General features: G+C 52.0%; 1 protein-coding gene across 2 annotated transcripts in view; it reads right to left on the reverse strand.

Annotated features, from left to right (window-relative positions):
* cfap54 (cilia and flagella associated protein 54) overlaps positions 1 to 25658 on the reverse strand; it is a 763542-nt gene that overhangs the window by 411507 nt on the left and 326377 nt on the right. For both annotated transcript variants that reach the window (XM_038810895.1, XM_038810894.1), the window contains one exon: positions 6112 to 6267. In XM_038810895.1, coding sequence (XP_038666823.1) covers positions 6112 to 6267 — 156 coding nt within the window. The remainder of the gene's footprint in view (positions 1 to 6111; positions 6268 to 25658) is intronic.

Genomic DNA, 25658 nt, shown 5'->3' on the forward strand with positions numbered 1-25658 from the left:
TGGGGGTCAAGTTGTCATAAGACGATTGCATCTCTCCACGGGGCCAGAGCGCTGGGTCTGTGACAACTTTGTGAACCATTCTCAAATAACTCTGGCCCAATCCCCCTCCACCCCCCGTGCCAGGGGGGGAGGTGGGTGATTAGGTAAAGGGGGGGGGAGGGATGGTTGTGACCAGGGGGCACCTTCTTGGCACTTACCCTGGCAGCCCTGGTGAGGTCGTGTAGCCTTTTCCGGCACTGCTCTGCAGAGCGAGGGGTCTGCCCCACAGCACTGACGGCAGCGGCCATCTCACGCCAGGCCTGGCGTACCGCGCTGGCAGGTTGGCGATGCACTCTCCGCGGGCGGAGGATGCCCCTCCTCTGCTCGACAGCATCGAGCAGAGTCTCGACATCGGCCTCCACAAAACGAGGTGCAGCTCTCCGGGACTCCGACATCATGGCCGACAGATTCTGTGCTCGCCCGCGCCTTTTTACGGCGTCGGGCGGCGTCACGTGGGCGTGATCGTGTCGTCGCCGCGTTCCGTCGTGATCGCGCACGTGATTGACACGGCCGCGTTACTAACCCATTTCCCGGAAAATGGACCCTTCCCGACCGTCGTAAAACGCGCCCGTTTTTTACGACAGTTTCGCGGGTGCGGAGAATCGCGCCCCATGGGCGCAATTCTCCGCACTCACGACGGTGCGGAGAATAGCGGGGTTCGTAAAATTTTACAGCCACGCTAGTCTGACGCCCTCCTGCTATTCTCCCCCCCCCCTACGCCCGACTCCCGATACGAATCGCTGCTGCCGTTTTTTACGGCCAGCAGCGATTCTCAGCTGGCCGATGGGCCGAGTTCCAAGCCCTTTACGGCTGTTTTTACGAACGGCAAACACACCTGGTCTGGCCGTTCGTAAAAACGGCCGTAAAGTGCTGATTTTTAAAACCATGGCACCGATTGGCACAGCAGTACCACGGCCATGCCAAGGGTGCCATGGGCCCGCGATCAGTGCCCACCGATACCCGCGCACTCTTTGTCCTTCCGCCACCCCGCTGTATCACTTCGCGGGGCGGCTGAGGGGCATCCCGACCCGCGCATGCGCGGGTTTTGCGCAAATGCGCGATGACGTCATCTGCGCATGCGCGGGTTGGAGTCTTCCAATCCGCGCATGCGCGGCTGACGTCATGTGACGCGTCAGCCGGCGCAAACTCTGGCAAGCGGGCTTAACAAAATTCGTTAAGCCCGCAATGCCGGAGTTTACGGCGGCAGCATGCTGGCCCCGACCGGGGCCCAGAATCAGTTCCCGGTCGGGGAGGGGGAGGCTGGCGTCAAACCCGCCCGGATTTGACGCCAGCCTTACGATTTCTCCCTCTCTGGGAGAATCGCGCCCCATGTGTTTGAACCGGTGAGATTGGATGCTAGGTTTTGAGGATGGGAGGAATGGGGGGATAATGGAAATGATGGACCTATTTTTGGAAGCGTGGTTTGCGAGTTTGGAGGAGTTGATGGAGAAGTTCGGGACTCCACGAGGGAAGGCCTTTAGGTATATCCAGGGTACAGGACTTTGCAAGGAAGGCTTTCTCAAAGTTTCCAGTGACACCTCTCTCCTCGCTTTTGGAGGGGGTGTTGTCAGTGATGGGGTTGGAAGGAGGGGTGATCTCAGCAATTCATGTGAGGATTATGCAGAAGGATACGGTGTTGCTGCAGTGGGTTTAGGCCAAGTGGGTGGAGAAGCTGTGGGTGGCATTGGAGGAGGGCTTGTGGTGTGAGGTGTTGCGGAGTGTTTATTACACTCCTGTATTATCTTTTATTACAACTTCTCTGTGTGGTTTGATATACTACAGAGTGTAATATGTGTTACTCAAACCTTGGTTACTGATGAGGTCTTCTGAATCTCGATGAAGAAGATTCAAACTCGTCCAGTAGTAACGAAAGGTTTATTGAGTAACTATAACAATAATTGCATGAGTTCCTTACTTTAACATTGATACTAGTGATATGGTTAACGAGATCTAACTACAGTAACTATGCGTAACTATACTAACCATCAGAGCTAATCTGATGCTCCTGTCCTGGTCACAGTACATCCAAAAGAGAGCGAGAGAGACCCAATGTGGTTTTTTTTATACCCCTGTTGGTCCGGCCCTCGAGTGATCATCTAGTGCTGCTGATTACCCATTAACCCCTTATGTACATGCACATACAGAGATCACTACAAATGCTTCAACCTCATGTGCGAGACTGGGGTTAATACAGTTAAAGGTGGTGCACAGAGCGCATCTGACAAGGTTGAGGCTAAGCCGGTTGAAGGGGTGGAGGACGGTGTGGGGAAGGTCCAGACAACCATGTTCTGGTCTTGCCTGAATTAGAGACATTTTGGGGGTAGATTTTCAGCATCATGTCGGTGATCTTGCACTTGGAATGGGAGCCCAGTTACTTGGGGGCCATATTTGAGGTGTCGGACTTGCCAGAGCTGCAGGCAGGAGGTGGGGGGTAGATGTTTTAGTCATCGCCTCGCTAATTGCTTGCAGGCGGATCCTGTTGGGGTGCAGGTCAGCCCCCCTACTCAGTGCCTCAGAAACCTTGGGGATCTGATGGAGTTCCTGTATTTAGAGATGGTTAAGTTTACCTTGAGGGGGGCAATTGAGGAGTTCCATAAGAGATGGGCATCAGTTTATTCTTCATTTTAAAGAGCTGGTTACTGTCAGCTAATGGGGGGGGGGGGGGGGGGAGGAGCGTGGAGAGAGACTTGCTAATGGGGGGGGGGAGAGCGTGGAGAGAGACTTGGGGGAGAAGAAGGGAGAGTTGGGGGGAATGATCTGGGGAGGAAAGAGAGTTGAGGAGGAACGAGAGTTGGGGAGAGAGAGAGTTGGACGGAGAGAGAGTTGGGGGGCAAGAGAGAGTTTATAGAGAAATACAGCACTGAACAGGCCCTTCTGCCCACAATGTTGTGCCGAACTTTTGTTGTCCTAGGTTAATCATAGAATTTTGGACACTAAGGGCAATTTATCACGGCCAATCCACCCAACCTGCACATCTTTGGACTGTGGGAGGAAACCGGAGCACCCGGAGGAAACCCACGCACACACGGGGAGGATGTGCAGACTCCACACAGACAGTGACCCAAGTCGAAATCGAACTTGGGACCCTGGAGCTGTGAAGCAATTGTGCTATCCACAATGCTACCGTGCTGCCCTCAAGAAGAAATTAATCTACACTCCATTATTCTACCCTAATCCATGTACCTTGAGTTGGGGAGAGAGAGAGTTGGGGGGAGAGAGAGTTGGGGGGAGGGGGAGAGAGTTAGGGGGAGAGGGGGAGTTGAGAGAGAGGGGGAGTTGGGGGGGAGAGGAAGATTTGGGGGAGAGGGAGATTTTGCGGGAGCGGGAGAGTTGGGGGAAGAGGGAGAGTTGGGGGGGGGGAGAGGGTGTTGGGGGGAGAGGGAGAGTTGGGGAGAGGGAGGGTTGGGGGGAGAGGGAGAGTTGGGGGGAAGAGGGAGAGTTGGGGGAGAGGGAGAGTTGGGGGGGAGAGGGAGAGTTGGGGGGAGGGAAAGTTGGGGGGGAGGGAGAGTTGGGGGGAGGGAGAGTTGGGGGGAGAGGGGGAGTTGGGGGGGAGAGGGAGAGTTGGGGGGAGGGAGAGTTGGGGGGAGGGAGAGTTGGGGGGAGGGAGGGAGAGTTGGGGGGAGGGAGAGTTGGGGGAGAGGGAAAGTTGGGGGGGAGAGGGAGAGTTGGGGGGAGAGGGAGAGTTGGGGGGGAGAGGGAGAGTTGGGGGGGGAGAGGGAGAGTTGGGGGGAGAGGGAGAGTGGGGGGAGAGAGGGAGAGTTGGGGGAGAGGGAGAGTTGGGGGGAGAGGGAGAGTTGGGGGGAGAGGGAGAGTTGGGGGGGAGAGGGAGAGTTGGGGGGAGAGGGAGAGTTGGGGGGAGAGGGGAGAGTTGGGGGAGAGGGAGAGTTGGGGGGGGAGAGGGAGAGTTGGGGGGAGAGGGAGAGTGGGGGGAGAGAGAGGGAGAGTTGGGGGGAGAGGGAGAGTTGGGGGGAGAGGGAGAGTTGGGGGGAGAGGGAGAGTTGGGGGGGAGAGGGAGAGTTGGGGGGAGAGGGAGGGTTGGGGGAGAGGGAGAGTTGGGGGGGAGAGGGAGAGTTGGGGGGAGAGGGAGAGTTGGGGGAGAGGGAGAGTTGGGGGGAGAGGGAGAGTTGGGGGGGAGGGAGGAGTTGGGAGGAGAGGGAGAGTTGGGGGGAGAGGGAGAGTTGGGGGAGAGGGAGAGTTTGGGGGAGAGGGAGAGTTGGGGGGAGAGGGAGAGTTGGGGGGAGAGGGAGAGTTGGGGGAGAGGGAGAGTTGGGGGGAGAGGGAGAGTTGGGGGGGGAGGGAGAGTTGGGAGGAGAGGGAGAGTTGGGGGGAGAGGGAGAGTTGGGGGAGAGGGAGAGTTTGGGGGGAGAGGGAGAGTTGGGGGGAGAGGGAGAGTTGGGGGGAGAGGGAGAGTTGGGGGGAGAGGGAGAGTTGGGGGGAGAGGGAGAGTTGGGGGGGAGGGAGAGTTGGGGGGAGAGGGAGAGTTGGGGGGAGAGGGAGAGTTGGGGGGAGAGGGAGAGTTGGGGGAGAGGGAGAGTTGGGGGGAGAGGGAGAGTTGGGGGGGAGGGAGAGTTGGGGGAGAGGGAGAGTTGGGGGGGAGAGGGAGAGTTGGGGGGGAGAGGGAGAGTTGGGGGAGAGGGAGAGCTGGGGGGAGAGGGAGAGTTGGGGGGAGAGGGAGAGTTGGGGGGAGAGGGAGAGTTGGGGGGAGAGGGAGAGTTGTGGGAGAGGGAGAGTTGGGGGGAGAGGGAGAGTTGGGGGGAGAAGGAGAGTTGGGGGGAGATGGAGAGTTGGGGGGGGAGAGGGAGAGTTGGGGGGGAGAGGGAGAGTTGGGGGAGAGGGAGAGTTGGGGGGGGAGAGGGGGAGTTGGGGGGAGAGTTGGGGGGGAGAGGGAGAGTTGGGGGGGAGAGGGAGAGTTGGGGGGAGAGGGAGAGTTGGGGGGAGGGAGAGTTGGGGGGAGAGGGAGAGTTGGGGGGAGAGGGAGAGTTGGGGGGAGAGGGAGAGTTGGGGGAGAGGGAGAGTTGGGGGGGAGAGGGAGAGTTGGGGGAGAGGGAGAGTTGGGGGGGAGAGGGAGAGTTGGGGGGAGATGGAGAGTTGGGGGGGAGATGGAGAGTTGGGGGGGGAGGGAGAGTTGGGGGAGAGGGAGAGTTGGGGGGAGAGGGGGAGTTGGGGGAGAGGGAGAGTTGGGGAGAGTTGGGGGGAGAGGGAGAGTTGGGGGGGAGAGGGAGAGTTGGGGGGAGAGGGAGAGTTGGGGGGAGAGGGAGAGTTGGGGGAGAGAGGGAGAGTTGGGGGGAGAGGGAGAGTTGGGGGGAGAGGGAGAGTTGGGGGGAGAGGGAGAGTTGGGGGGAGAGGGAGAGTTGGGGGGAGAGGGAGAATTGGGGGAGAGGGAGAGTTTGGGGGGAGAGGGAGAGTTGGGGGGGAGATGGAGAGTTGGGGGGAGAGGGAGAGTTGGGGGGAGAGGGAGAGTTGTGGGGGGGAGAGGGAGAGTTGGGGGAGAGGGAGAGTTGGGGGGGAGATGGGGAGTTGGGGGAGAGGGAGAGTTGGGGAGAGTTGGGGGGAGAGGGAGAGTTGGGGGGAGGGAGAGTTGGGGGGAGAGAGGGAGAGTTGGGGGGAGAGGGAGTGTTGGGGGGAGAGGGAGAGTTGGGGGGAGAGGGAGAGTTGGGGGGAGAGGGAGAGTTGGGAGAGAGGGGGGAGTTGTTGAGGAGAGGGGAGAGGGAGCTGGGAGATCTATTCTTTGATGTATTGGGGGACTGGTTGGTTGGGGGGGTTATTATTCTTGTTGTTTGCATTGGTTCGTTTTATTGTTAAAAAACAAATAAAATTATTAAAGAAGAAATATTAAAGCATGGCTGAAGTATAAATGTGCAATAAGTGTCATTTTTGAAAGAAAAAGACAGACTTGCAACTATATGAGCCTTTCACAATCCAGGATGTCCAGAAGTGAACTACAGTTCAGAAAGTATTTTTGAAGTGTAGTCACTTGCAATACAGAAACATTTTGCAAAATAGCCCTCATAGGGCCGAGAAGCCAAGCACAATGAAGCCAAATTGAACCTCTTTCTTTTCAAGCATTCTTACCTGGACAACTGGAGTTGAAGGAATTCTGTGAAAGATCATGGGTGCAAGAAGTCCATAGCACTGGACCACAGCCTGGAGTGCTTGATTGGCATCATTGATCCAACCGGCAATTTCAATGACTATCAGCATTCTTTCACATTTAGCCAGTCTACGAAGCTGAAAATTAAAACAACATGTTAGTAACAGGTGGAGTACTGTGTTTTGATTTCAAACAGGAAATGTTTTTCTTTTCAAATACGATGGCTAGGATTTTATGGCCCTGCCCACAGTCGGCATAATGGAATGCTGGGCAGGAAAATAGCCTATTGATCAAGAACAGGGGGCGCGATTCTCCGCCCCCCACGCGGGTGGGAGAATAGCGGGAGGGCCCTCCCGACATTTTTCACGCCCTCCCGCTATTCCCCCCCCCCCCCCCCCCCCCCCCCCCCCCCCCCCAACACCCGACCCACACCACGAATCGCCGCTTGCCATTTTTTACATCTGTTTGGAGCATCTGGGGGCCCGATTGGCACGGCAGTACCACAGCCTGTCCCACGGCCGATTCTCCCCCCCGGGACGTCATGACAGTCATCAAGGCCGCACGTCAAGCGTCACGCCGGCTGACGCGGCCGATGACGTCGGCCCCGCATGCACAGGTTGGACAACGCCAACCCACGCATGCTCAGTTGGCGTCTTTTCCCTCAGCCGCCCCGCAAGACGTGGCGGCTTTATCTTGCGGGGCGGCGGAGGGAAAAGAGTGCGTCCGTTACGGACACACGGCCCGCGATCGGTGCCCACCAACCACGGGCCTATGCCCCCCTTGGCACGGCCGTGGCATCTTGCGCCCGTTTCACGACGGCAGTGAGCAGGTGTGTTTGCTGCCGTGTTGAAACGGGTGTGAAGGCTCGGCCGCTCGGCCCATCGGCCTCGGAGAATCGCCGCTCGCCGTTAAAAATGGCGAGCGGCGATTCGTGGCGTGGGTCGGGTTTGGGGGGGAGAATAGCGGGAGGGCGTGAAAAATGTCGGGAGGCTCTCCCGCTATTCTTCCACCCAGCGTGGGGGGCGGAGAATCGCGCCCTATGTTCCTCTAGGAAGATAGCAGGATTTTCTCTGTCACATAGGGAGGGCCAAAGCTGGTCAGGTCGTAAAATCTGAGGACTACCATCTTGCAGTCTCTAGATATGTTGCGTTAGAAAATGAAACTAAAATGGAACAGCAGGTGGGAAAACAGCGTGATACGCATCTACCAGGACCTGGGTGCGGAGCTGGCCAAGAACCGGGTGAAGATGACCCTCTTCAGCACGGGGGTGAAATTTGGGATGCTACACCCAGCGAGGCTGTGGATCACATACAAGGAATGGCATCATTATTTTGAGACGGCAGACGAGGCGTGGTCATTCACCAAACAAGAAAAGCTGGACTCGAATTAAAGGACAGTTAAGCTTTGGTGGAATGCGGCGGTGGGGCTGGGTAACACGGTACCGTTTCTAATACAGTAGTCCCCCGTTATACCGCGCTCTGCAATACCGCGGTTCGCGATATACGGCGGGGGAGCTTATGGACCCCAACTGTCAGCTTCCCTCTCCGGATCAAAGTGAGCCGGCCGCTGAAATTGACACTGCCGGCTGATTGGAGGGAGATTCAGTGAGAGAGGAGCAGCGTTCCTGGTAAGTTTCTGTGGGTTTCCTAATACAGTATGAACTAAGGGAACTAGGTGGTGGGTTATGTAGATTCTATTCATATAATTTCAAGGACCAGGAGAAATTGATGCTATCAGTTTATTATAGCAATCAAACCTGCAGCCACTGCTGCATATTGGCTCTGCAACTTTTTTTTTGGACCGGAAGCATTGGATAAAACCTTCGATCAGAGTTCTGATAAGAACTTACTTTAGTTGACTGCAGAATTATTACATTATGCTACCATAAGTTAAATATAAGTTAAAGTAAGAAAGTAGCACTTCTAAATTTATTTAAAAATCTATGCATGCGCTTCCCATTGTGAGTCTACGGGGGTCTGATCTCTCCCCCCGCCCCCCGTAGACTCACAATGGGAAGCGCATGCATAGATTTTTAAATAAATTTAGAAGTGCTACTTTCTTACTTTAACTTATATTTAACTTATGGTAGCATAATGTAATAATTCTGCAGTCAACTAAAGTAAGTTCTTATCAGAACTCTGATCGAAGGTTTTATCCAATGCTTCCGGTCCAAAAAAAAAGTTGCAGAGCCAAAAAACCCCCATCGTGGATATCCACGGCTCGGATGCAACGCGGGTGGCTGTCTTGGACCCCAACACCTGCGTTATAACGGGGGACTACTGTATAAGATTGTATACAATATTGGGTGCATGTAAGGGCTGAGGTGGTGGTTGGAGGGTGCAGTGTTTTCGGCAACGTTGAGATACGGGAAGTTGGAGCCTTGGTTCAACAAGTGTCTCCTCACGGGGCAATGTTCGTGTCTTCTGTTTATTTTTCATTTCGTATCACTATTTACTCACTGGGGCTGGAGAGGTAGTTTTATTGGTTTATTCATGTGGGGTGAGGAGACCGGACAATGAGGCGACAGTCTGATCGGCGCCAGGGGCGGGAGCTGCCAGGGTCAGCATGGGTCAGCTGGCTCTCGGGCGTGTAGTGGGGGGTGAGCAAGTGCCCAGCTGGTGCTTGGCAGGCGGTTTTGGGTAGTGGGGCTGTTGGGGGGGAGGGGAGGGGGGGATGCTGCTTTGCTGACAGAAGAGGTATCAATTTCTGGGTACCAAATGAGGGTTTGGGGGCGGTGGCTTCCTGTGCCACCAATAGAGGTTGCAAGTTCGCGCATATAAAGGGATTAAAGGCAGACGTACCAATGCTTCAGGAGACACATTTAAAGCTTGCAGATCATACTAGATTGAGAAAGGGATGGGTAGGCCAGGTGTTCCATTCAGGGCTGATTCGAATACCAGGGGGTAGCAATTCTGATCAGTAAGGGTGTGGCATTCAAGGCTGGGAGAATTGTGTCAGATAAGGGGGGCAGGTATATAATGGTGAGTGGAAAGCGGGAGGGGGTGTTTGTGAACGTCTACGCTCCGAATTGGGATGATGTGGAATTTATGAGTTGCATGCTCGGCAAAATCCCGGATTTAAGAGTCACACAACCTGATCATGGGGGGGAACTTTAAGACAGTCACTGACCCCCGAGCTTGAGAGGCCGAAGTCCAGGACAGGGAAGCAACCGGCAGTGGCTCAGGAACTGAAGAGTTTTATGGAGCAGATTGGGGGGGGAGGGGGGGTTGATCCCTGGAGGTTCACGCGGCCGAGAGCGAAGGTGTTCTCTTTTTTCTCCCACATCCATAATTTTTTATTCCCGCATAGACTTCTTTGTCTTGAGCAGGGCGTTAATCCCAAAGGCGGCGGGGACAGAATACTCAGCAATCACAATCTTGGACCATGCCCCGCACTGGGTGGACCTGCTGCTTAGGGAGGAGAGAGAGCAGCGCCCACTCTGGAGACTGGATGTGGGGCTGCTGGCGGACGAAGAGATTTGCAGGCGGATTGTCAGGCACATCCAGGATTACCTGGAAACAAACGATACGGGTGAGATAGCAGCAGCAACAGTCTGGGAGGCTCTGAAGGCAGTTGTTAGAGGGGAACTCATCTCAATTCGATCCCATAGGGAAAAGAGAGAAAGAGCGGAGAGGGAGAGACTGGCGGAGGAGATACTCCGAGTGGACAGGAGATATGCAGAGGCCCCCGAGGCGGGGCTACTGAGGGAGCGGCGGAGTCTGCAGGCGGAGTTTGAACTGCTGACCACAGGGAAGGCGGTAGCACAGCTGAGGAAGGCAAGGGGGGCAGTCTATGAGAATGGGGAGAAAGCGAGTAGAAGAGTGGCACACCAACTGCGAAAGAGGGAGGCGGCCAGGGAACTCGGGGGAGTAAAGAATAAGGAGGGTAACACGGTCTTGGATCCGGGGGGGTGAACGGAGTCTTTAAGGAGTTCTATAGTAAACTACACGAGTCGGAGCCTCCGATGGGAGTGGAAGGGATGAGGCAATTTTTGGACCAGTTGAGGTTTCCAAAGGTGGAAGAGGACCTGGTGGAGGGGCTGGGGGTCCCGATTGAATTGGAGGAGATTGTCAAGGGTATAGAGGGCAATCGGGTAAAGCCCAGGGGCCAGTTGGTTACCAGGTAGAATTCTAGAAAACATTTTCGGAAATATTGAGCCCATTCCTGATGAGGACCTTCAATGAGGCTAGAGAGAAAGGAACCCTCCCCCCAACAATGTCACAGGCCTTGATCTCACTCATTCTTGAACGAGGGAAGGACCCGGAGCATTGCGGGTCATTGACGGAACCATCAATACACTAGACACGTGCTTTAAGATATGAACAGTGGTTTTAATCTACTTACAACAGAGCCAGCCTGTTCTGCGTTGAACTCTCGATGAACTGAACGACTAGCTCTGAGCATTGGTATTTATACAGCAGTTCAATGGGAGGAGTCGTGGGCGGAGCCAAGGGTGGAGCCCTGTACAAACTCCTAAGCATTCCCAGCGCTACTCCCCCTAGTGGTCGGGAAACACAACCAAGCTTACAAATGCATGGTCTCATGTATATACAATACAGTGTGAATTACGGAGTTACATTTACCACATTCACCCCCTACAAAAAAATCAAGACCGGCGGGTGTGGTGGTTCATAAATTGAGTCTGTCCGGTGGTCGGACTGTCCGCTGCGATCTGCGAAGCACCGGGGTTGCAGCCTCTTGCGGTGGCTGGACGGGTGTTGTGGGTTGGGGTACGATGGCAGACTCCAGGGAAGATCTCGTCCGAGCTCCATACCGGTCTGGTTTGACTTGGGACTGAGGGCGCTGGGGGTTAGCCGGTGTAGGCGCGCGGAACAGGTGGAGAGAGCTAGTGGCCTCAGTGGGCTCAGGAGCGCGAGGGGGCGGCTGGGTTGCGCAGAACCGATGCAGCGAGCTAGAGGGCTCGGGAGCCCGAGGGGGCGGCAGGATGGGGTGTAGGGTGAGGGGTGCATCTGTAGTGATAGAGGGAATGCTGGACCCGGCGGGTGCAAGGTCCCGGAGGGATATGGTGTCCTGACGGCCGTCGGGGAACTGGACAAAGGCGTACTGGGGGTTGGAGTGAAGCAGGCGCACCTTCTCAACAAGGGGGTCGGTTTTGTGCGCCCTGACGTGCTTCCTCAGGAGTACAGAGCCCGGTGTCTTCAGCCATGCCGGGAGAGAGACCCCCGTGGTAGTGCCCCTGGAAAAAGAGCCTCTCGTGAGGGTCTGATTGGTCGCTGTGCATAAGAAGGACCTGATAGCGTGGAGCGCGTCTGGGAGGACTTCCTTCCAATGGGAGACTTGGTGATTCCTGGACCGGAGGGTCAGTAGGACGGTCTTCCAGACCGTCGCATTCTCCCTCTCCACCTGCCCGTTCCCCCTGGGGTTGTAGCTGGTAGGCCTGCTCGAGGCGATGCCCTTGTCGAGCAGGTACTGACGCAGCTCATCGCTCATGAAGGACGAACCCCGGTCGCTGTGCACGTAGCTGGGGAAGCCAAACAGGGTGAAAATACTATGCAGGGCCCTAATGACTGTGTGGGAGGTCATATTGGGGCACGGGATAGCAAATGGCAAGCGGGAGAACTCATCTATGACATTTAAAAAGTAAACGTTCCTGTTAGTTGAGGGGAGTGGCCCTTTGAAATCGATCGCGAGGTGTTCAAAGGGCCTAGAAGCCTTAACAAGGTGGGCCCTGTCTGGTCTATAGAAGTGCGGTTTGCACTCGGCACAGATCGGGCAGTCTCTGGTGACGGCTTTTACCTCCTCAGTGGGGAAAGGCAGATTTCGGGCTTTGATGTAGTGGGCGAGCCGGGTGACCCCCGGGTGGCAGCGGTCGTTGTGGATGACTTTTAGGCAGTCGATCTGCGCGCTGGCAAACGTCTGGGGGCTCATTGAGGTTCCCCGGTCGATACTTAATATCGTATCTATCGGTGGAGAGTTCGATCCTCCACCGCAGAATGTTATCGTTTTTAATTTTGCCCCTTTGTGAGTTGTCAATCATAAAGGCAACCGATCGTTGGTCGGTGATGAGGTTGAACCTCCTACTTGCGAGGTAGTGCCTCCAATGACGAATAGCCTCCACAATGGCTTGTGCTTCTTTTTCGACTGCCGAGTGTCGGAGTTCCGAAGCGGAGAGGATACGGGAGAAAAATGCGACTGGTCTCCCTGCCTGATTTAAGGTGGCTGCTAGAGCTACCTCTGAGGCGTCGCTCTCAACCTGAAATGGAGTGGAGTCATCCACCGCCCGCATGGCCGCCTTGGCGATGTCCTCCTTGATGCAGTTGAAGGCCTGGCGCGCCTCAGCTGACAGGGGAAATAGTGTGGCCTTAAAGAGTGGGCGGGCTTTGTCCGCATATTGAGGGACCCACTGGGCGCAGTAGGAAAAGAAACCCAAGCACTGCTTGAGGGCCTTGGGACAATGAGGGAGGGGGAGTTCTACGGTCCGGCTCTGGGCCCAGGACTCCGTTTTCCACGACATAGCCGAGGATGGCTAGTCTGGTTGTGCGGAAAACGCATTTCTCCTTGTTATAAATGAGGTTTATTTTCTGAGCCGTCTGGAGAAAACGGTAGAGGTTGGCGTCATATTCCTGCTGGTCATAGCCGCAGATGGTGACATTGTCCAAGTACGGAAACGTGGCCCGCAGCCCGTACTGGTCCACCATTCGGTCCATTGCTCATTGGAACACCAAAACCCCGTTAGTGACGCCGAAGGAGACCCGGAGGAAATGGAAGAGGCGGCCTTCGGCCTCGAATGCCGTATAGTGGCGGTCTTCCATGCGGATTGGGAGCTGGTGGTATGCAGACTTCAGATCCACCGTGGGAAAGAGCAGATACTGGGCGATCTGGTTTACTATGTCTGCAATCCTGGGGAGGGGATACGCGTCAAGGAGTAAAATCTATTTATGGTCTGACTACAGTCGACAACCATACGGAATATTTCCCCGGTCTTCATGACCACCACCTGAGCTCTCCAGGGACTGTTGCTGGCCTCTATGATCCCCTCACTGAGAAGCCTTCGGACCTCCGATCTGATGAACACCCTATCCTGCAGGCTGTACAGCCTGCTGCGAGTGGCTACGGGTCTACAGTCCTGTGTGAGATTGGCAAAAAGGTGAGGGAGGGAGATTCGCAGCGTGGCGAGGCTGCAGATAGTGAGTGGGGGCAGGGGCCCGCCGAAGCTGAGGGTGAGGCTCTTAAGGTTACATTGCAAATCTAGGCCTAATAAGAGTGGCGCGCAGAGTTCGGGCAAGACGTAGAGTTGAAATTTTGCATAGCTAGCGCCTCGGATTGTGAGTGTCGCGGCGGTGCGCCCCTGGATCTGGACAGAGCGGGAGCTTGAAGCGAGAGAGATAGTTTGCCGCATGGGGAAAACGGGGAGAGAACAGCATCTTACCAGATCTGGGTGGATGAAGCTCTCAGTACTCTCGGAGTCAAAAAGGCACGGCGTGCTGTACCCGTTGATTTGGACCTCTGTCATCGAGTTTCGCAGATGCTTCGGGCACGATTGGTCCAGAGTGACTGAGCTGAGTTGCGGGTAGTCGGCGGCTCGATCAGCTGTGCTGGTGTGGCCCCGTGATGACTGCCCTCTGAGTTCGTAGTCGTCAAGGTGAGTTTCAGAGTTTGAAGGGGATGGATCCCAAGATGGCCGCCCCCATGAGTCGCACATGGCTGGCCGCATGGAGAAGGATTGCCAAGATGGCTGCCCCCATGAGTCGCTCATGGCCGGCCACATGGATGAGGATTGCCAAGATACCGCCCCCATGAGTCGCACATGTCGGGTGGGGGCGGAGTCGGCATACAGGCTGCAGCATTTCGGGGTCTGCGGGCCTGTGAAATCAGGGAACGAGTGCTTTGAGCCGTGGGAGGATTAGAGGCTGGGGCTTTCTTCGCCAGACACACTCTGGCATAGTGTCCTTTTCGCCCGCAGCTGCTGCAGGTCGCGTTGTGGGCCTGGCAGTGCTGCCGCGAGTGCTGATTCTGGCCGCAAAAGTGGCAGGCTGGGGCAGCATTGTGGCTGGGCGGCCGCGTGGTGCAGACCAGGGGGAGTCGCTGGTCGGGGACCCATGACGGGGTCGCGGGGTCCGCGGGGAACGAGGTGAGGCTGCGGAAGGAGACCTCCATAGTGGTAGCAAGTTCAACAGTCACTTCAAGATTTAGGGCCCCCTTTTCCAGCAGTCGCTGGCGCACGTAATTTGACCAAAGGCCCGCAACAAAGGCATCACACGTACAGCAAGTTCTCTATGTTCTGCCGCGGTAACCGCCTGGTAATTACAGTCACTAGATAAAGTTTTAAGCTCTCTCAGGAATTCTGCGAGCGATTCCGTAGGCCGCTGGCGGCGAGTAGTGAACACATGTCGCGCGTAGACCTCATTTACAGGCCTTATATACATTTTGTCGAGTAGCGCTAGGGCTTCAGTATATGAACCGGCACAGTTTAGTTGAATAGAGATTCTGTGGCTCACCCTCGCGTGCAGTAGGCTCATTTTCTGCACCTCCGTTGTTTCGGCTGTGCTTGCTTCCACCAGGTAGGCTTTAAAACACCGCAGCCAATGAGAAAAAATTTATTTTGCCTCTGCATTCTGCGGGTCAAGTTCCAGTCGCTCAGGCTTGAGGGCTGATTCCATGATTGATCCTGACTGTTTCTTAAGTAGATTAAATTGATGGAACCATCAATTCACTAGACACGTGCTTTAAGATATGAACAGTGGTTTTAATCTACTTACAACAGAGCCCGCCTGTTCCGCGTTGAACTCTCGATGAACTGAACGATTGGCTCTGAGCATTGGTATTTATACAGCAGTCCAGGGAGAAGAGTCGTGGGCGGAGCCAAGGGTGGAGCCCTGTACAAACTCCTAAGCATTCCCTGCGCTACTCCCCCTAGTGGTCGGGCAACGCAACTACGCTTACAAATGCATGGTCTCATGTACAATACAGTGTGAATTACGGAGTTACATTCACCACAGTCATACAGCCTGATTTGTGAATACCAAATTGCTAGCTAGGATTCTGGCCACAAGAATTGAGGATTGCGTCCCAGGGGTGATAGAAGAAGACCAGACTGGGTTTGTTAAAGGCAGACAATTCAATACCAATGTCCGGAGACTTTTGAATATTATTTTGATGCCCTCAGGCGGAGGTGATAACAGCGATGGACACAGAGAAAGCCTTTGACCGGGTGGAGTGGGAGTACCTCTGGGAAACGCTGGGGAGGTTCGGGTTTGGTGAGGGCTTTATTGGCTGGGTGAAATTGCAGTACCAGGCGCCTGTAGCAAGTGTATGTACAAACCGGCGGAGGTCGGGGTACTTCAAGCTTCACCGGTGAACAAGGCAGGGGTGTCACCTCTGCCCGTTACTATTTGCCCTAGCTATAGAACCACTAGCTATGGCGCTGAGAGCCTCGAGGAACTGGCGGGGACTGGTTCGGGGTGGGGTGGAACATTGGGTTTCGTGATACACGGATGATTTGCTCCTGTACATTTCGGACCCTGTAGAGGGGATGGGGGGAGTTCTGCGGATCCTGAGGGATTTTGGTAGTTTTTCAGGGTACAAACTGAAGATGGGAAAGAGCGGGTTGTTTGTGATCCAGGCCAAGGGACAGGAGGAGAGACTGAAGGAGCTGCCGCTCAGGATGGTAGAGAAAAGTTTTTGTTACCTGGGCATACAGATGGCCAGGAAATGGGATGCCCTGCACAGGTTCAACCTGACCCGGTTGGTGGAGCAAATGGAAGGGGACTGAAAAGGTGGGACATGCTCCCGCTGTCACTGGCAAGGAGGGTGCAGACCGTGAAAATGACTCCTCCCCAGATTTTTGTTTGTCTTTCAGTGCCTCCCCACCTTCATCCCGAAGGCCTTTTTTAAGCGGGTGAGTCGGAAAATAAGGGGAAGCAGATTTAGGACTGAGTTTAGGAGGAACTTCTTCACCCAAAGGGTTGTGAATCTATGTAACTCCTTGCCCAGTGAAGCAGTTGAGGCTCCTTCATTCAATGTTTATAAGATAAAGATAGATATTTTTTGAAGAATAAAGGGATTAAGGGTTATGGTGTTCGGGCCGGAAAGTGGAGCTGAGTCCACAAAACATCAGACATGATCTCATTGAATGGTGGAGCAGGCTCGAGGGGCCAGATGGCCTACTCCTGCTCCTAGTTCTTATGTTCTTATGCTGAGATATGTTCTTCAGGCTTCTCGGATGAGTGGTCACTGCATAGAGGGTCTATCAAAACGGGCTTGAATCTGAAATCTGTATTTCCAAATGTGGAGCAATGCACAGCTGAGGAACGTTGGGAGTATTTCAATAATTATAGAGGCAATTTGGAGCCTTAAATCTTAAAGGGCCTTCATACAAGATTAATCCCGATTCGTTCCAATCATTGATCTACTTGCAATCCAAATAGTGCTAATTCCTCTGTGTGAAGTGGGCACCTGGACAAACTGCAGATGGCTATTTGAAACAGCACCTCCGAACGTTGCAGCTGCCAGAGTCAGATAATAACCTCCCTCCCCCCATCCACCAACCAGAAGGGACAGCAGGACCCCTCCAGACCCAGAGGTTGAGACTGACAGAAATGCTGTGCATTTCCTTTCTCCAGATGAATGAAAATCAGTGACATCGAGACTTTACATGTCAAGGGTTCTGGTGACTCACTTTTATACAGTGCTCTGGTTGTCTGGCTAGCTTGACCTCTGGTGAAGGGCATGCCATTGTGGGCCTTGTCAAACGGGGAGAATGCCTCTTTTCCAGCCCACCACTGCACCTAGTCCGCTTGGGGAAAATGCCGCACTATGAAAGTCTAGAAATAACATAAGAACATAGGAGGCAAGGAATTCCATAGATTCACAACCCTTTGGGTGAAGAAGTTCCTCCTAAACTCAGTCCTAAATCTACTTCCCCTTATTTTGAGGCTATGTCCCCTAGTTCTGCTGTCACCCGCCAGTGGAAACAACCTGCCCGCATCTATCCTATCTATTCCCTTCATAATTTTAAATGTTTCTATAAGATCCCCCCTCATCCTTCTAAATTCCAACGAGTACAGTCCCAGTCTACTCAACCTCTCCTCATAATCCAACCCCTTCAGCTCTGGGATTAACCTAGTGAATCTCCTCTGCACACACTCCAGCACCAGTACGTCCTTTCTCAAGTAAGGAGACCAAAACTGAACACAATACTCCAGGTGTGGCCGCACTAACACCTTATACAATTGCAACATAACCTCCCTAGTCTTAAACTCCATCCCTCTAGCAATGAAGGACAAAATTCCATTTGCCTTCTTAATCACCTGTTGCACTTGTAAACCAACCTTCTGTGACTCATGCACTAGCACACCCAAGTCTCTCTGAACAGCGGCATGCTTTAATATTTTATCGTTTAAATAATAATCCCGTTTGCTGTTATTCCAACCAAAATGGATAACCTCATATTTGTCATGATGTGGAGATGCCGGCGTTGGACTGGGGTGAGCACAGTAAGAAGTCTTACAACACCAGGTTAAAGTCCAACAGGTTTGTTTCAAACACGAGCTTTCGGAGCACGGCTGAAGAAGGAGCCGTGCTCCGAAAGCTCGTGTTTGAAACAAACCTGTTGGACTTTAACCTGGTGTTGTAAGACTTCTTACTGTGCTCATATTTGTCAACATTGTAGTCCATCTGCCAGACCCTAGCCCATTCACTTAACCTATCCAAATCCCTCTGCAGACTTCCAGTATCCTCTGCACTTTTCGCTTTAGTGTCATCTGCAAACTTGGACACATTGCCCTTTGTCCCCAACTCCAAATCATCTATGTAAATTGTGAACAATTGTGGGCCCAACACGGATCCCTGAGGGACACCACTAGCTACTGATTGCAAACCAGAGAAACACCCATTTATCCCAACTCTTTGCTTTCTATTAATTAACCAATCATACCGTGGGCAGCACGGTAGCATGGTGGTTAGCATAAATGCTTCACAGCTCCAGGGTCCCAGGTTCGATTCCCGGCTGGGTCACTGTCTGTGCGGAGTCTGCACGTCCTCCCCGTGTGTGCGTGGGTTTCCTCCGTGGGGGGTTGTTGAGTTACGGGTATAGGGTGGATACGTGGGTTTGAGTAGGGTGATCATGGCTCGGCACAACATCGAGGGCCGAAGGGCCTGTTCTGTGCTGTACTGTTCTATGTTCTATGTTCTATCTATCCATGCTACTACTTTACCCTTAATGCCATGCATCTTTATCTTATGCAGCAACCTTTTGTGTGGCACCTTGTCAAAGGCTTTCTGGAAATCCAGATATACCACATCCATCGGCTCCCCGTTATCTACTGCACTCGTAATGTCCTCAAAAAATTCCACTAAATTAGTTAGGCATGACCTGCCCTTTACGAACCCATGCTGCGTCTGCCCAATGGGACAATTTCTATCCAGATGCCTCGCAATTTCTTCCTTGATGATAGATTCCAGCATCTTCCCTACTACCAAAGTTAAGTTCACTGGCCTATAATTTCCTGCTTTCTGCCTACCTCCTTTTTTAAACAGTGGCGTCACGTTTGCTAATTTCCAATCCACCGGGACCACCCCAGAGTCTAGTGAATTTCGGTAAATTATCACTAGTGCATCTGCAATTTCCCGAGCCATCTCTTTTAGCACTCTGGGATGCATTCCATCAGGGCCAGGAGACTTGTCTACCTTTAGCCCCATTAGCTTGCCCATCACTCCCTCCTTAGTGATAACAATCGTCTCAAGGTCCTCACCTGTCATAGCCTAATTTCTATCAGTCGCTGGCATGTTATTTGTGTCTTCCACTGTGAAGACCGACCCAAAAAACCTGTTCATTTCCTCATTTCCCATTATTAAAACTCCCTTCTCATCCTCTAAAGGACCAATATTTACCTTAGCCACTCTTTTTTGTCTTATATATTTGTAAAAACTTTTACTGTCTGTTTTTATATTCTGAGCAAGTTTACTCTCATACTCTATCTTACTCTTCTTTATAGCTTTTTTAGTAGCTTTCTGTTGCCCCCTAAAGATTTCCCAGACCTCTAATCTCCCAGCAATCTTTGCCACTTTATATGCTTTTTCCTTCAATTTGATACTCTCCCTTATTTCCTTAGATATCCACGGTCGATTTTCCCTCTTTCTTCCGTCCTTCCTTTTTGTTGGTATAAACCTTTGCTGAGCACTGTGAAAAATCGCTTGGAAGGTTCTCCACTGTTCCTCAACTGTTCCACCATAAAGTCTTAGCTCCCAGTCTACCTTAGCTAGTTCTTCTCTCATCCCCTTGTAATCTCCTTTGTTTAAACACAAAACACTAGTATTTGATTTTACTTTCTCACCCTCCATCTGTATTTTAAATTCCACCATATTGTGATCGCTCCTTCCGAGAGGATCCCTAACTATGAGATCATGAATCAATCCTGTCTCATTACACAGGACAAGATCTAGGACCGCTTGTTCCCTCGTAGGTTCCATTACATACTGTTCTAGGAAGCTATCGCGGATACATTCTAGAAACTCCTCCTCAAGGTTGCCTTGACCGACCTGGTTAAACCAATCGACATGTCGATTAAAATCCCCCATGATAACTGCTGTACCATTTCTACATGCATCAGTTATTTCTTTGTTTATTGCCTGCCCCACCATATCGTTACTATTTGGTGGCCGATAGACTACTCCTATCAGTGACTTTTTCGCCTTACTATTCCTGATTTCCACCCAAATGGATTCAACCTTATCCTCCATAGCACCGATGTCATCCCTTACTATTGCCCGGATGTCATCCTTAAATAACAGAGCAACACCACCTCCCTTACCATCCACTCTGTCCTTCCGAATAGTTTGATACCCTCGGATATTTAACTCCCAGTCGTGACCATCCTTTAACCATGTTTCAGTAATGGCCACTAAATCATAGTCATTTACGATGATTTGTGCCATCAACTCATTTACTTTAGAACATAGAACATAGAACGATACAGCGCAGTACAGGCCCTTCGGCCCTCGATGTTGCACCGACATGGAAAAAAAAAACTAAAGGCCATCTAACCTACACTATGCCCTTATCATCCATATGCTTATCCAATAAATTTTTAAATGCCCTCAATGTTGGCGAGTTCACTACTGTTGCAGGTAGGGCATTCCACGGCCTCACCACTCTTTGCGTAAAAAACCCACCTCTGACCTCTGTCCTATATCTATTACCCCTCAATTTAAGGCTATGTCCCCTCGTGCTAGCCACCTCCATCCGCGGGAGAAGGCTCTCGCTGCCCACCCTATCTAACCCTCTGATCATTTTGTATGCCTCTATTAAGTCACCTCTTAACCTTCTTCTCTCTAACGAAAACAACCTCAAGTCCATCAGCCTTTCCTCATAAGATTTTCCCTCCATACCAGGCAACATCCTGGTAAATCTCCTCTGCACCCGTTCCAAAGCTTCCACGTCCTTCCTATAATGAGGCGACCAGAACTGTACGCAATACTCCAAATGCGGCCGTACCAGAGTTTGGTACAGCTGCATCATGACCTCATGGCTCCGGAACTCAATCCCTCTACCAATAAAGGCCAACACACCATAGGCCTTCTTCACAACCCTATCAACCTGGGTGGCAACTTTCAGGGATCTATGTACATGGACACCGAGATCCCTCTGCTCATCCACACTACCAAGAATTTTACCATTAGCCAAATATTCCGCATTCCTGTTATTCTTTCCAAAGTGAATCACCTCACACTTCTCCACATTAAACTCCATTTGCCACCTCTCAGCCCAGCTCTGCAGCTTATCTATGTCCCTCTGTAACCTGCAACATCCTTCCGCACTGTCTACAACTCCACCGACTTTAGTGTCGTCTGCAAATTTACTCACCCATCCTTCTGCGCCCTCCTCTAGGTCATTTATAAAATGACAAACAGCAACGGCCCCAGAACAGATCCTTGTGGTACGCCACTCGTAACTGAACTCCATTCTGAACATTTCCCATCAACTACCACTCTCTGTCTTCTTTCAACTAGCCAATTTCTGATCCACATCTCTAAATCACCCTCAATCCCCAGCCTCCGTATTTTCTGCAATAGCCGACCGTGGGGAACCTTATCAAACGCTTTACTGAAATCCATATACACCACATCAACTGCTCTACCCTCGTCTACCTGTTCAGTCACCTTCTCAAAGAACTCGATAAGGTTTGTGAGGCATGACCTACCCTTCACAAAACCATGCTGACTATCCCTAATCATATTATTCCTATCTAGATGATTATAAATCGTATCTTTTATAATCCTCTCCAAGACTTTACCCACCACAGACGTTAGGCTCACCGGCCTATAGTTACCGGGGTTATCTCTACTCCCCTTCTTGAACAAAGGGACCACATTTGCTATCCTCCAGTCCTCTGGCACTATTCCTGTAGCCAATGATGACCTAAAAATCAAAGCCAAAGGCTCAGCAATCTCTTCCCTGGCTTCCCAGAGAATCCTAGGATAAATCCCATCCGGCCCCGGGGACTTATCTATTTTCACCTTGTCCAGAATTGCCAACACTTCTTCCCTACGCACCTCAATGCCATCTATTCTAATAGCCTGGGTCTCAGCATTCTCCTCCACAATATTATCTTTTTCTTGAGTGAATACTGACGAAAAGTATTCATTTAGTATCTCGCTTATCTCCTCAGCCTCCACACACAACTTCCCACCACTGTCCTTGACTGGCCCTACTCTTACCCTAGTCATTCTTTTATTCCTGACATACCTATAGAAAGCTTTTGGGTTTTCCTTGATCCTACCTGCCAAAGACTTCTCATGTCCCCTCCTTGCTCGTCTCAGCTCTCTCTTTAGATCCTTCCTCGCTTCCTTGTAACTATCAAGCGCCCCAACTGAAACTTCACGCCTCATCTTCACATAGGCCTCCTTCTTCCTCTTAACAAGAGATTCCACTTCTTTGGTAAACCACGGTTCCCTCGCTCGACCCCTTCCTCCCTGCCTGACTGGTACGTACTTATCAAGAACATGCAATAGCTGTTCCTTGAACAAGCTCCACATATCCAGTGTGCCCAACCCTTGCAGCCTACTTCTCCAACCAACACATCCTAAGTCATGTCTAATGGCATCATAATTGCCCTTCCCCCAGCTATAACTCTTGCTCTGCGGGGTATACTTATCCCTTTCCATCACTAACGTAAAGGTCACCGAATTGTGGTCACTGTCTCCAAAGTGTTCACCTACCTCCAGATCTAACACCTGGCCTGGTTCATTACCCAAAACCAAATCCAAAGTGGCCTCACCTCTTGTTGGCCTGTCAACATATTGTGTCAGAAAACCCTCCTGCACACATTGTACAAAGAACGACCCATCCAATGTACTCGAACTATATCTTTTCCAGTCAATATTAGGAAAGTTAAAGTCTCCCATAACAACTACCCTGTTACTTTCGCTCTTTTCCAGAATCATCTTCGCCATCCTTTCCTCTACATCTCTAGAACTATTAGGTGGCCTATAGAAAACTCCCAACAGGGTGACCTCTCCTTTCCTGTTTCTAACCTCAGCCCATACTACCTCGGAAGAAGAGTCCCCATCTTGCATCCTTTCTACCACCGTAATACTGTCCTTGACTAGCAGCGCCACACCTCCCCCTCTTTTGCCCCCTTCTCTGACCTTACTAAAGCACCTAAACCCCGGAACCTGCAACAACCATTCCTGTCCCTGCTCTATCCATGTCTCTGAAATGGCCACAACATCAAAGTCCCAGGTACCAACCCATGCTGCCAGTTCCCCTACCTTATTTCGTATACTCCTGGCATTGAAATAGACACACTTCAAACCACAGACCTGAACACTGCCGCCCTCCTGCGAAGTCAAAACTGTGCTCCTGACCTCTCTACTCTCAATCTCTCGCACCCCAAAACTACAATCCAGGTTCCCATGCCCCTGCTGAATTAGTTTAAACCCCCCCAAAGAGTACTAACAAATCTCCCCCCCAGGATATTGGTGCCCCTCAGGTTCAGATGTAGACCATCCTGTCTATAGAGGTCCCACCTTCCCCAGAAAGAGCCCCAGTTATCCAGAAATCTGAATCCCTCCCGCCTGCACCATCCCTGTAGCCACGTGTTTAATTGCTCTCTCTCCCTATTCCTCATCTCACTATCACGTGGCACGGGCAACAACCCAGAGATAACAACTCTGTTTGTTCTCGCTCTGAGCTTCCATCCTAGCTCCCTAAAGGCCTGCCTGACATCCTTGTCCCCTTTCCTACCTATGTCGTTAGTGCCAATGTGGACTACGACTTGGGGCTGCTCCCCCTCCCCCTTAAGGACCCGGAAAACACGATCCGAGACATCACGTACCCTTGCACCTGGGAGGCAACATACCAAACGTGAGTCTCTCTCGCTCCCACAAAATCTCCTATCTGTGCCCCTGACTATTGAGTCCCCAATTACTAATGTTCTACTCCTTTCCCCCCTTCCCTTCTGAGCAACAGGGACAGACTCCGTGCCAGAGGCCCGTACCCCATGGCTTACCCCTGGTAAGTCGTCCCCCCCACAAGTATCCAAAACGGTATACTTGTTACTCAGGGGAACGACCGCAGGGGGTCCCTGCACTGACTGCTTCTTCCCAGTCCCTCTTACAGTTACCCATCTATCTCCAGTCTTTGGTGTAACTACTTCCCTGAAGCTCCTATCTATGACCCCCTCTGCCTCCCGAATGATCCGAAGTTCATCCAGCTCAAGCTCCAGGTCCCTAACACGGTTTTTGAGGAGCTGGAGTTGGGTGCACTTCCCACAGATGAAATCAGCAGGGACACTGACGGCGTCCCTCACCTCAAACCTCAAACATTTATTCCGAATACTACGAGCATTCAGGTAAAGTACACTTATGTTGGTTTTTTTACCTCTGTTTTGAATCTTAACATCTCCAGTTTTATTCCTTTTAGTATTACTGGGCCTATTCACTGAGCTCCCCTCAGTCACTGTACCTTGTACTGTCGCCCTTTTAGATTTTTGACTATGTCTTCTCTGCCTTGCACTTTTCCCCTTACTTCCTTTTGCTTCTGTCCCTGTTTTACTCCCTTCCAACTTCCTGCATCGGTTCCCATCCCCCTGCCACATTAGTTTAAACCCTCCCCAACAGCTCTAGAAAACACCCCCCCTAGGACATCGGTTCCAGTCCTGCCCAGGTGCAGACCGTCCGGTTTGTACTGGTCCCACCTCCCCCAGAACCGGTCCCAATGCCCCAGGAATTTGAATCCCTCCCTCTTGCACCATCTCTCGAGCCACGCATTCATCCTATCTATCCTGACATTCCTACTCTGACTAGCTCGTGGCACTGGTAGCAATCCTGAGATTACTACCTTTGAGGTCCTACTTTTTAGTTTAACTTCTAACTCCCTGAATTCCGCTTGTAGGACCTCATCCCGTTTTTTACCTATATCGTTGGTGCCTATGTGCACCACGACAGCTGGCTGTTCACCCTCCCCCCCCAGAATGTCCTGCAGCCACTCCGAGACATCCTTGACCCTTGCACCAGGGAGGCAACATACCATCCTGGAGTCTCGATTGCGTCCACAGAACCGCCTGTCTATTCCCCTGATCAATGTATTCACTTAGTTTGCCTTACTTTGATGCATATTATAATGGTAATTAAAAGATGATGCCTTTATCATCACTGTGTAAAGAAAAATGAAGAATGTTCAGCAGATATCTTGTCTCCACTATGAACTTGTGAGTGGACGCCTGAGAGACAAAGGTCCCGAGTGAAGCCCTGGAATGAGCCACTCATGTAGAAGTTAAGAGCAGCAGTGACTTTGACTGGCAATGGATGCCTCCCAGTCCCAGTGGGGTCAACTACTGGAGGATGTGCAGATAGGAGCCACCAGATTCCAGGACACGCAGAGGTTCGATGTCACTGATTGTCGTACATGGTAACAGGACATGCATCTTCTGTACACCCTCAACGTGCTCTCAGAAACTTGGATGCAATTCAAAAACTATGAGGGTCGAAGCTTTAGATATCTAAGAGCAGAGAGGAATTACCTTTGGAGGGACCAGTTTCACTGTCTTTGAGGCAAGGAGCCTCTGTCTCTGATGTCTCTCTCGCCGTTCTTTTTTAACATTAATTTACAGGATGTGGGCGACGCTGGTTAGGCCAGTATTTATTGCCCATCCCTAGTTGCCCTCGGTGGTGGCGAGTTGCCTTCTCAAACCACTGCAGTCTCTGAGGTGGGGGTACACGCACTATGCTGTGAGTTCCAGTATATTCACCCAGCAACACTGAAGGAACAACAATATTTTTCCAAGTCGGGTAGTGAGCGACTTGGAGGGGAATGCCGAGGTGGTAGGCTTCCCAGGTATCTGCTGCTCTTGTCCTTCTAGCTGGTAGGTTTGGAAGGTTCACAGGAAGGAACATTGCCATTGACAGCCTCCACATACACCAATGGGCTTCTTACTTGATGGCAAAATTTCCAAGACCACAATATCACCCCTAATTAGCATATTAAGCATTCTAACTTTGCCTGCTCACCTCCATGAAGTCTGATTCCCAACATCACCCATTTCCCCCCCTCAGCACCCGGGAAAAC

This window comes from Scyliorhinus canicula, chromosome 11 (genome assembly GCF_902713615.1).
Source record: "Scyliorhinus canicula chromosome 11, sScyCan1.1, whole genome shotgun sequence".
NCBI lineage: Eukaryota > Metazoa > Chordata > Chondrichthyes > Carcharhiniformes > Scyliorhinidae > Scyliorhinus > Scyliorhinus canicula.